General features: G+C 46.2%; 1 protein-coding gene across 1 annotated transcript in view; it reads right to left on the reverse strand.

Moving 5' to 3' along the window:
• The window catches only part of ASXL2 (ASXL transcriptional regulator 2), a 154,898-nt gene extending 143,597 nt beyond the window's left edge, over positions 1–11,301 (reverse strand). Inside the window, exon 1 of the mRNA XM_068143067.1 lies at positions 11,061–11,301. Within this exon, the coding sequence (XP_067999168.1) occupies positions 11,061–11,117 (57 nt within the window). The 5' untranslated portion in view covers positions 11,118–11,301. The remainder of the gene's footprint in view (positions 1–11,060) is intronic.
• Between the last annotated feature and the right edge of the window lie 377 nt (positions 11,302–11,678).

An 11,678-nucleotide genomic window follows, 5' to 3' on the forward strand; every position in this document is an offset into this window, starting at 1 on the left:
GCTCCGACCAAGGCGGTACCGGCTGACGCACCACCGACACCGACAGCACCGACAGTAGCAGCGGAGCAGCTGCCACGGCAGCAGCCCCCACCCCTTTCCCCCGCAGCGGCTTTAGCCGCACCACTCTGTTTTGATTTAAAGCAACAGTACTCATTTTGTCATTTCTGATTGTAACGTCTTTCAGAGATTTGTTATTTAGAGTTTTGTTAAGTTTTTCTAATAAGCATAATGAATAAGTAAGCATTTGGTATTTATAAGTACTTAGTACATAGTAATTGCAGTAAGGTGTATGCACTTAGTTAAGAGTTCAAATTGTAAGATTTTCTTTTGGTTCGAACCTTCTTAGTTGTCTGCCTAGGCATTTCAAAGGAGCTCCATGTAATATAGTTAAGGAATGTATGAACAGCTTTTAATTTTGGAAAGTGTTTTTTAGTTAATGTAACAATTTTATTTCTTTTTAGACACTGATTTGATGGATTAATTTTAACATAGTTTTTTAAGGTTTTAAGGATTTTTTGGTATTAGCATAAGTTAAGGTTTGTAGTAAATAGGTATTAATTTTAACAACTATTCCTTCACTAATGTGCAGAAGAACCAAGACTAAGAGGAAACAGCATTTCCCATGAAGTCGAACATCGATCACAATAACTGTTCTGATAATCTGGGGTCAAAAGCATCAATCAAAAAATATTTTGTCCTGAATGATGAATTTGAAAATAGGCAGTTTGGGCTGGTAAATACAGAAAACCTATTTTGTGGTGAGAAAAAGGATTTAAATCCCCATGGAAAATTATTGAAAGGGATTGGCATAAGTGGGAAATAAAGACTAGAGAAATATCAGGAATAATTAAAAGGATTAGTAAAAGGAAAAGTAAGAGACATAAGATTTTGAAGGCAGAGGAATTGAAATAACAAAAGCACAATGGGAAATGGTAAACGAACTAACCAAGGAAGTAGAGAAGAGACTCCAAATGGAATTTTGAAGTGGGTTAAGGAGTTAAAAAATCTGTAGGGCTCCTGAAGAATGTAACTGCTGCCGAGAAGAAAATACACCCGGCTGCTGGTTGCACCCCAGCAGGCCGAGGAGGCAGAGTTCACATATACTTGGTGGAGCCTAATTTTGATCCTAACCCTATTTGTACATAAGTAGTCCAATCGAAATCAAAAACCATGTTCCCATGTGTGGAATCTTGATCAGACCGGAGAGAAAAGACTTGAACTTGAAAAAGCAATGGTAAATTTTTCTGCTACAGTTGAAATCATAGTAAATGCAAGCACAGATGCAATAAAAGCGCAGCAAATTGGAATCAATAGTCTCTCGAAAATATCTACTCAGAATAGATTAGCTTTGGATTTTTTATATGTTAAGGAAGGGGGTGTATGTGTAGTCATACATGTAAGTTGTTGTAGCTATGTTAATCTAGATGAACGAGTGGAAACAGATTTACAGGCGATTGTAAACCACAATCAGATATTACATCAGATTTCTTTAGATGATACTTCTTGTGGATTTAAAGAAATATGGGATAAGTTAACTTTCTGGTTACCAAATCTAAATTGGCTTCAACATTTGTTTGTAATATTGTTGGAATAACTGTAATATTGCTATGCATAATACTCTGCAATTGTTGTTACAAAATACTAAGACCTTTAAGTAAGATTGCTCATGTCAACGAGTTACAAGTAGAGAATTATGATCAGAATGTGATCAGAACAGATGAACTTAATTATGATCCAATTAAGAAGGTTCTGAAATATCTGGAAATTTTAACACAAATCAATGGTGACAAAGAAAAAAAAAAGGGGGGAATTGTGATGAATATACTGGTGATTTGTGTTAAAATTGTAAGACTTAGAGTGCACTGGGATTAAGGGTCAGGATCTTGTAAGGCCTGTTTAGAGGGTAAAGAGAAAGAAACCTCTCTTGCAGACTTGCATGGACACTGTCTGGTTAATTGGAGACACCACGGCTGAGAAGGAGCTGTCTTAAAGATAAACATTCAGAGCTGGGAATTTGTTTTCTTCAGATAAGAAGCCTGCACAATTGAGCATGTGTGAAAGTGGATGCTTTGACCCTTACCACACTGAATGTAGGGAGAAGGGATTTGACCACCTATTCTAAGACTATCATATGCCTCCCTTCTATTTAGCATAAGTTTGCTTATATAGATGATGAAACTATATAAGATGAAGAAAACTATTGTAAGGTTGCTTTTTGGGTGAAGTTGGTACCAATAAGAGATTAGTATTACTAGGATGACCAAAAACACATTATTATGGGTAATTTTATATTGGGCAAAGCAATGAAGCTCTTTTGCTCTTGCTGATTGCCTGCAAGTTTTCTGTCTGTGAAGCTAGAGCCTGGCCAGATCTACCTTTACAGATTAAAGAAATCTTGCTACCATTAAACAAATTATGATTTTTGACCATCCTAGAGAAAATAAAGGTGCAACATAACAGGTAATAATGAATTGATTGAACTTTTTCAGACATGTCTGATAGGGATACCCAGACTTAATGTAAATATGTTTGTTAATTATAGTAGTAAGTTTTAAGGTTCTTAGGTATTATTGTACTCATTTTGATTATTGTTAAACTTGTTTATAATTGTATTATGCAAAGTGTTCAAAGAATAACTTCCAAGGCCTTACTTGCACAAAAGAAAAACGGGGGAATTGTTGTCGGACAAGAGGGGACATGGGTCCCAGGAACACCTGTGCAATTCAGGCCTTGAAGAATTCTCTGTTGATAATATACTGGCGGAGTAGGAGATGTGAGAAAGTGCTGATTGCTTGGTATGCTGAAGTCCAGCTGCCCCTGAGATGGGAGGCAAGCAAGATAAGGAGGAGGCGAGATCTGGGAAAGAGAGCAATTAGGCCGGATGGAAGAATTCCACAGAGTTGTGAAAACAATGATGTAACCTTTTAGAGAGCAACCAATAGTATGTTGCCAAGTGGGCATAATTATAGCAAACTGTATATAAGATGTGTCTGATGCTCAATAAAGGGGAATCCGCTGATCAAATTGGTCGTTAAAGCGGCCCCCTTCTTGCAGTAACCCAACACCTCATGACTACTCAACCATGGCACCAAGTGCCACGTCCAATCCCCGCTTGAACACCTCCAGGGATGGTGACTCCACCACTTCCCTGGGCAGCACATTCCAATGGCTAACAACTCTCTCTGTGAAGAACTTTCTCCTCACCTTGAGCCTAAACTTCCCCTGGTGGAGTTTTAGATTATGTCCTCTCGTTCTGGCACTGGTTGCCTGGGAGAAGAGACCAACCCCTTCCTGGCTACAACCTCCCTTCAGGTAGTTGTAGAGAGTGATAAGGTCTCCCCTGAGCCTCCTCTTCTCCAGGCTAAACAACCCCAGCTCCCTCATCCTCTCCTCGTAGGGCTTGTGCTCAAGGCCTCTCCCCAGCCTCATTGCCCTTCTCTGGACACATTCAAGAGTCTCAATGTCCTTCTTAAACTGAGGGGCCCAGAACTGGACACAGTACTCAAGGTGTGGCCTAACCAGTGTGGAGTACAGGGGCAGAATGACTTCCCTGCTCCTGCTGGCCACACTATTCTTGATACAGGCCAGGATGCCATTGGCCTTCTTGGCCACCTGGGCACACTGCTGACTCATGTTCAGCCGGCTGTCAACCAGTACCCCCAGGTCCCTCTCTGCCTGGCAGCTCTCCAGCCACTCTGACCCCAGCCTCTAGTGCTGCATGGGGTTGCTGCGGCTACAGATCAAATGCTGACTTTAAAGTCCTTAAAAACAACCTGGAGGGGGAAAAATTGAACCAAAAACCCCCCAAACAACAACACAGGAAAATACATCCAAGTGCTGAGAGTGAATCAAGTTGTGTATGAAGTGAAGGAAATTGCAGTTCTTTATTACCATGTGATAAATTTTATGCCAACTTTTGTGCAGCCAGTAGTCTGTTTCTCTAGAAACGCTGCCAAGGTATTTCCCTAGCTAGCAGAAATGTAGATAGGTCAAAGGGCAGAAGGACACCATACAGTGGTTTGGTCACTAGAGCAGTGGTTGCCAAGCACACTGTGCCTGGCCTCCAAAGGTCTCTACAATAGCATTCAACAGACACACAAGACCAAGTTTTGCCACAACTCTTTATCCTCAGTGGAAACAGGTCTTGTACCTGGACGGAGACCAGAAAGAGGGAACCCCAGGGTGGTAAGCATTGGAAGGGACCTTTGGGGATCATCTAGTCCAGCTCCCTGATAAAACAGAGTCACCCACAGCAGTCTACTCAGTATTGCTATGTCCAGGCAAGGTTTGGAATCTCTCCAGAGAGGGAGACCCCACAACCTCTCCAGACAGCACTCTGGCACACTCACAGGGAGGAAGTTTCTCCTCATATTCAGATGGAACCTCCTGGGTTCCAGGTTGTGACCACTGCCCCTTCACTGTCCCATCAGTCTTTCCTCCAGGCTAAACAGTCCCAGGTCTCTCAACCTTTCCACAGAGATGCTCCAGTCCCCTCAGCATTTTTGTAGCCTCTACTGGACTCTCTCCAGTAGTTCCCTGTTTCTCTTGCACTGGGAAACCCAGGACTGGATCCACAGCTGTAGATGTGACCTCACCAGGGCAGTGCAGAAGGGGAGGAGAATCTCCCTCCCTCGACCTTCTGGCCATGCTCTTCTTAATTCATGCAAGTAATCTGTGGTAATACTTAAGGGATTAATAGTGAAAGAAAATGCTGCCAAAACCACCTAGCACAGCAACAAACAATCCCTTCAAAAAACCCAAACAAATGAAAAACCCACCCATGCTGTAGCAGCTTCAACTATCAGCTCATTTCACAAGCTGGGATTAATCATTTAACCTTCTACAGGGCAGCCCCATTCAATATCTTGCTGAAAAGCAAAAAGCCAGTGCTCAGATTCAGCCAAGAAGGGGCTGCTGTGCTCCAAATCATCCTTCAGACTTTTCCCAGCTGAACAATCAGACTTCTGAAAGACTGGCAAAATGAAGAAACTCATCTCAGACATCAGAAGCATTTTGTACCCCCTTAAAGCAGGTACTGCTCTTCCCTCAGAAAAGCAACCTGTAAAGCAACACAAAACTTGGTGCTGCCAACTTACACACCAGCAAGTTGCAGCTGGGCACTTGAAACACATAGCAGTGAAAAATAACATCATCTACTGACCCCTCAGGTTCATGGTTTACAGAATCCTCTGAATTTCTGCCTATTCTTGCAGCAGTCTTGGAACTGTGGCAAGTTTTCAAGTCCATGTATATGGGTGAGCAAATGCAAGCAAGCAGACAGCTTCTACAGTATTGAACCTTCCATCCTCTCCTCTGCAAACATCTTAACAGCAAGGAGGGATAAAAGGCATCCCTCATTCTCTATTCCATTGCTGGACAGGCAGAAGTGTGACTGGGGGAGCTCCCTAGTGTTCAACAAAGCCAATCACAAGGTCTTGCACCTAGGTCACAGCAACCCTAGTACCAATCCAGATTGGGAGTTGATGGGATGGAGAGCAGCCCTGCAGAGAAGGACTTAGGGGTGCTGGTGCATGAAAAGCAGGACAGGAGCTGGCAATGTGCACACACAGGCCACAAACCAACTGTCTCCTGGGCTGCCTCCAAAGCAGCATGGCCAGCAGGTCAAGAGAAGGGATTCTGATCCTCTGTTCTGATCAGACTCCCACCCACAGTGCTGGGCCCAGCTCTGAGGTCTTCAGCACAGGAGAGACATGGACCTGTTGGAACACATCCAGCTGTTGGTACATTTTCGTGGCCTGCTCTAGAACCCCCCTGTCATAATGACAAGGAAGAGAGAGTTGGGGTTGTTAAGTCTGGAGAAGAGAGAGCTCCAGGCAGACCATCTGGGGGCCCTTCAACATTTAAAGAGGCCAAGAAGAAAGATGAGGATAGGCTTTTGAGAAGGGCCCTTTGTGACAAAACAAGGGGTGATCATTTTAAACTAAGAAGGGAGATTTAGACTAGGTAGAAGGAAAATAATTATTTACATAGAGGGGGGGTGTGACACTGTCCCAGGTTGCCCACAGAGGTGGTAGAAGACCCATCCCTGGCAATATTGCAGGTCAGGTTGGACAGGTCTCTGAGCAACTTGCTCTAGTTGAAGATGTCCCAGCTCACTTCAGGGATTGGACTAGATGACCTTTAAAGGCTCCTTCCCATTCTGTGACTTCATGACTAAAGTCAGCTTGCAAAAACACATAATTTGTTTCCCCCAACAAATGAGCTTCCTACTTGACTTCACCTTTTGACCTTACTACACTATCTCTTGTTTGACACAACAGATGGGCCTGTGAACACCAAATCAGATCATATGCTCTGCACTACCAGTTTCAGAAGGCAAGTAATTTAATTTTAATTCTTCCCTGGCCACGTGATGCAAACAAACCCCTACAGCAAGAGGGAAGCAGCGTTCACATCACCATGGCCACACAGCAACTGCTAGCATCACAACAGGATTCATACTTGACATCTATGTCTTCAGATATGTCCACCACAACACGCTCAGACTCTGTCTGCTTTCCCAAAGGCATTTACAGGGTGGATTTCCACCACTCAAAGCCAATCAAGTCAGTCTGACCCAACAGGAAAGCAGCACACAGGAGAAAACACGGCTGCAGCAGTCGCCTCTCAAACAGGTAGCAAACAAGACTGCCTTTTGTGATCCTGGATGAGCTTGCCATAGAGGATTTAGAGAGGCCACCTCCAACCCCCAGGACTTGACAGTCAGAGGTCACACAGCAAGAACTGTTTTGTCAGGTCACACATGGGGATTTCCCATGAAAAACAAACACCAGATTTCTTCAGACTTGGCACAGGACTGCACACACTTTCCTCCACGCAAACAAAGCACAAAGGCAGCCTGCTCGTGGCTTCTGTCCAGCAACAGGACCTCTGGTCAGGATCTAAACAGGCCATTAACACACCACAGCAGCCCATCACAGAGCAGAGGGCAGCAGCAGGAAGGTGCACAGAGCATTCAACTGGGCTTTGATCCCTCTGCTTTGGAAAGCTGCATCACAAGCAGCGTGTTAAAAGCAAGAGGAACAGCAACAACTCGGAACTGAGCAGTCATAACAAAGCACAGAACTGCTGCTGCACAACCCAAGTCCCACTGCCACATGCAACAAGGCACCTGCCCCTTCCAGCCCAGCAAACATCAACTCAGTGCTGCAGTGATAACACTCAACACAAATCAGATGACAGCAAGTACTTCTGAATGCTTGTTCTCATCTGCCTCTGCCAACTTAAAAGGTATCAGTTACAGTCTTCTCATGCCCATAGGACTGCCACAGCCAGTTTAAGATCAGTCCCAGATAGACACTGCACAGGCACCAGCCTGGTTGTAAGCAAAGTGACAAATTGAGCCCTGACACTGGTGCTGTTCAAGAATCAATGTAAAGCAGCCTGAACACTAACATCCAGCTAGGATGAAGGTCAAACAGTATGAATACATACAGAACCTGTAAGATGTCCTTGGGGACAGAAAGCAAGCCCTAAAAGTTGAGTTTATCAGTACAGATGTAACCTGCCTGTTGTAGTCTTCAGTCCAGTGGATAAATTGCCTTGTTTCTTTAGACACACTGTCCCTTTGGCAAGTCTCTGCAGTTTGGTTGCTCTACCACTGTATCTGAAGAGTATGCTCCAGGTTAGGGACACTTCCAGAGCATTTATCTTAAAACTGTGTAATATCAGCTTAATCTTGTGCACTGTACAGTATCTTACTAAAACTAAAACAGGAACAGTGTGGCCAGCAGGAGCAGGGAGGTCATTCTGCCCCTGTACACTGCACTGGTTAGGCCACACCTCGAGTACTGTGTCCAGTTCTGGGCCCCTCAGTTTAGGAAGGAGGTTGACTTGCTGGAACGAGTCCAGAGAAGAGCAACAAAGTTGGTGAGGGGTTTGGAACACAAGCCCTATGAGGAGAGGCTGAGGGAGCTGGGGTTGCTCAGCCTGGAGAAGAGGAGACTCAGGGGTGACCTTATCACTCTCTACAACTACCTGAAGGGAGGTTGTAGACAGGTGGATGATGGTCTCTTCTCCCAGGCACCCAGTACCAGAACAAGAGGACACAGTCTCAGGCTGCACCAGGGGAGGTTCAGGTTGGATGTTAGGAAGAAGTTCTATACAGAAAGAGTGATTGCCCATTGGAATGGGTTGCCCGGGGAGGTGGTGGAGTCGCCGTCATTGGAGGTGTTCAGAAGGAGACTTGATGGGGTGCTTGGTGCCATGGGTTAGCTGTTTGGGTGGGTTGGATTGGTTGATGGGTTGGACACGATGATCTTCAAGGTCTCTTCCAACCTGGTTTGGTTTATTCTAATAAAATCTAAAGTGTGAGGGTCAGGAGGACTGGAACAGACTCTTTTCAGTGATGCCTGCTGACAGGACATGGATAAGTGGGCACAAACTTGAACCTAGGAGGCTCTATCTGAACACGAGGAGAACCTTCTTTCCTGTGAGGGTGACAGAGCACTGAAACAAGCTGCTCAGAGAGGTTGTGGAGTCTCCTCTGGAGAGATTCCAAGCCTGCCTGGACACGATCCCAGCAGCCTGCTCCGAGTGACCCTGTTTTAGCAGCAAGTGGGAGGTGGACTAGATGATCCCCAGAGATCCCTTCCAACCCCTATCATTCTGTGATCCTTACCTTAAGGAAACTTTTTACTTCAACTGCAGGGACATGCCGCCATTGTCCCAAGAGAAGTCACAAGTTAGCCATCATCTACAGCTGCAAATCTACTGAATGAGCCAGGAAATAAGAAAACCCTTGTTTATCAACAGTAACTTCCTCCCCAAACACGTTGCCCACACAGGGCACCCTTTCCTTCCTTCAGACTGCAATTCTGCTCTAATTAATAGTCCTATACATCCAAAAGCAAGCATGTCTTGAGTCCCACTGAATCTACCTTATCCACATACCTTCCCCAAGGCTCTGCTGTCAGGTCTTGCTTACCACCTTATTTACAGCTAACACTGAACTCTTACCACAGATTAAGTTAATTCAAGTAGCCTTTACCTTGGCACTCTCCCATCACCTCCCTTGCACTGGAGGACACCCACTCCCAAATACCTGGTTAGGAAGACTAAACTGGCATTAAGCCAGATCAACACCATAATAATGTCAATGTTTTCTTGCTGGCTTAGCACCATGAGCTACCTACAAGCATCAGCAGTTAGATGACAGAGCAAGGAGGCAGAGAAGGGACAAAACTGCCACAGAAACATCAGCTGTGATGACCTTACACTGCTGTTCAGACACCACCACAAGGCAGTTTGCCAGGATAGGCAAGTCTACAGCCAGCTGCTATCAGAACCCTAGCTCCATCCCCTGCAGCTCCATGCTGACCTGTGACTCTGAGAGCTCACCCCACAGAGAACTTATCAAGTGAACTAACTCTGCAGAAAAGCACTGGAGACAAAATGGGAGGTTTCTTAATCTTGAGGTAAGTTTTCTGTTACCTTAAAAGAACAGAAAAATAGGGCATGCAAGAGCTACCACATTTCTTAATGCAGTTTTGTAATAAACCCTACAAACTTCAATCAGCAGCAGCTGAGAAGCCAACACAAGCACACAAGCTAGGGCAAGAATCAAAAGACATTATTCCAAGCTGAAAACACAGGGAAACCTTTTGAAGATTGGAGCTGGAGTTTGACCAGAATATTTTAACATTCCCACTGAATACACAACTAGAAATATTGGCCAAAGCCTCAGTTTTAGCAAGCATTTACTCCTTTGGTTAGTTTTGGCTGCCTCAGCCATGAATCCAGGTATGCAACACAGGGTAAGGAGCAACCTGCAGTTTAGTTTTCAGTGCAGCTTTTCTAAGCGTGTGTGGATTCTAAGCCTTTAAGTGGATTCTGGAAGAGATCATGGATGAACTCTGACAGGAGAGGAGCTGGTCCAACTTATACTCCACTCTGGAGATGCTGCCACTCTCTTTTTTTTTTTTTTAATAATTTATTTCTAAGGGATATACACAAAACCACAGAGAGCAGTACCAGAGTGTTTACCTGTGAAATAGCATTTCATACTCCTAAAATAGTTAACTGCATCATATTCCCTGAAAGGGCAGCAGCTATTTTGGTGTCGCTGAAACTGCAAATACAAAGCCCAAATAAAGTACTATTTATTAAAACGGTGCTTGCAAGTCTCAGTTGTAGATGTCTATCTACATTTACTCACTAGCCAGACTTTTCAGGCCTTGTTTTAACAGACACCTCTTTCAAAATGGTTAGATAGAACCTGGACCACTCGCCCTCTCCATTAGGTAGATGTGAATCCCTATTGCAAATACAGCTCCCTCAGAAGCATGTGTTGTACTTTCAGAGTTCAACACTGCTGTTCAGCTCCTGCAAGTTGCACTTGTTTAAGTTTCCCCTCTCATGCCTGTGCCACTACCCAACATCCCTTTTCTTTTATCCACTCTCTAACGTGGCTACCCTACAGAGAAACTGCAATAAATCCACTTTGAAAACAGCATGGTAAAAAACTCTGGGGAAATCTGAAGACAAAAATCCTCTTTTTAGGATTCACAACATACTATCTGACCTGAGACAACCCAGTATCTCCTACAGCACGTGTTCTGCTGCATGAAAGACACTGATGATAGTGACAAAAAAATGCATTGTGCACATCACTAATAATAACTGCACCCTGAATAACCACAGCATTTTCTAAGTATGAAGGAGCAATCTCTCCCCCACAGATTCCCACATAAATTCGTTCCTGGAGACACCAAACAACTGGAGAACAGTTCAGAAATTAAAATAAAATGAAATTAAATACTATGCAAGTGAGCAGCGTTGATACAAAGTTGGATGCAGAGCCGGGTCAGCAGCTCGCACGAACTCTGCAACCCCTTCACTCCTCCGAACCTCCCCGGGCCGCCCCCGCAGTCCTACACACAGCTGGAGGCCGAAGCTGCACCGAACCTCTACCTCACCGGGCTCCAAGCGGGGTCGAGCGCGGCGGAAGCAGGAGGGAACCCGCATCATTCGGCGCGCCCTGGGAGGCCTCCGACCTGCCTCAGCAACCTCTTGACCCCTACCCCGCAGGCCCCACGTACCGTCCGGGCGGCCTCTGCCCAGGTCCTGCCCTTCTTCCTGCGACCCTTCTCCCTCATGTCGGACGCAACGGGGCGCAGCTAACCCTAAAGTACCCTAGAGGGAGGGGAGGCCGTCCACCCGCCTGTCCGCGAGGGGAGACGGAAGGAGCTCGCGGGGGAGCGGAGAGAAGCGGAACGGCCCTAGGAGCGGACACCCCGGACCACCACAACCCCCACACCCGCCACCGCTGCCATGTTGGGATCCTACTGTAAAGGGCCCCGGTCATGTGACCCGCCCGCGTGACTCCACCTACGGTACGGGCCCCGGCTGGGGGCGGGGCTGCCACCGCGCGGCTCCCGCCCCGCGCGCTTCCCGCCCCACGCGCCTGCGCACGCGCGCGGCCTGCAAACGCGCCTGCGCCTGCCCCTTCCCTGCGCCGCGCAGATGGCGCCCGGCCACCAGCTGATGTTCGTCGCTGCTGCCGGCTCCTTCAGCCGCGGCGGCCGCGCCATGGCGGCCCGCTTCCGTTACAGTGATCAGCTGTCCTTTCACTGCGTGCAGTCACCGATCACCATGGGCTGGACACCGGTGCCACCCCCACCCCACCCGGAAACTCATTTCCCCCTCCTCATTACAGC

The sequence above is a fragment of the Melanerpes formicivorus genome, unplaced genomic scaffold, assembly GCF_026170545.1.
Source record: "Melanerpes formicivorus ecotype bairdi unplaced genomic scaffold, bMelFor1.0.p_v2 SCAF_9, whole genome shotgun sequence".
NCBI classification, from domain to species: domain Eukaryota; kingdom Metazoa; phylum Chordata; class Aves; order Piciformes; family Picidae; genus Melanerpes; species Melanerpes formicivorus.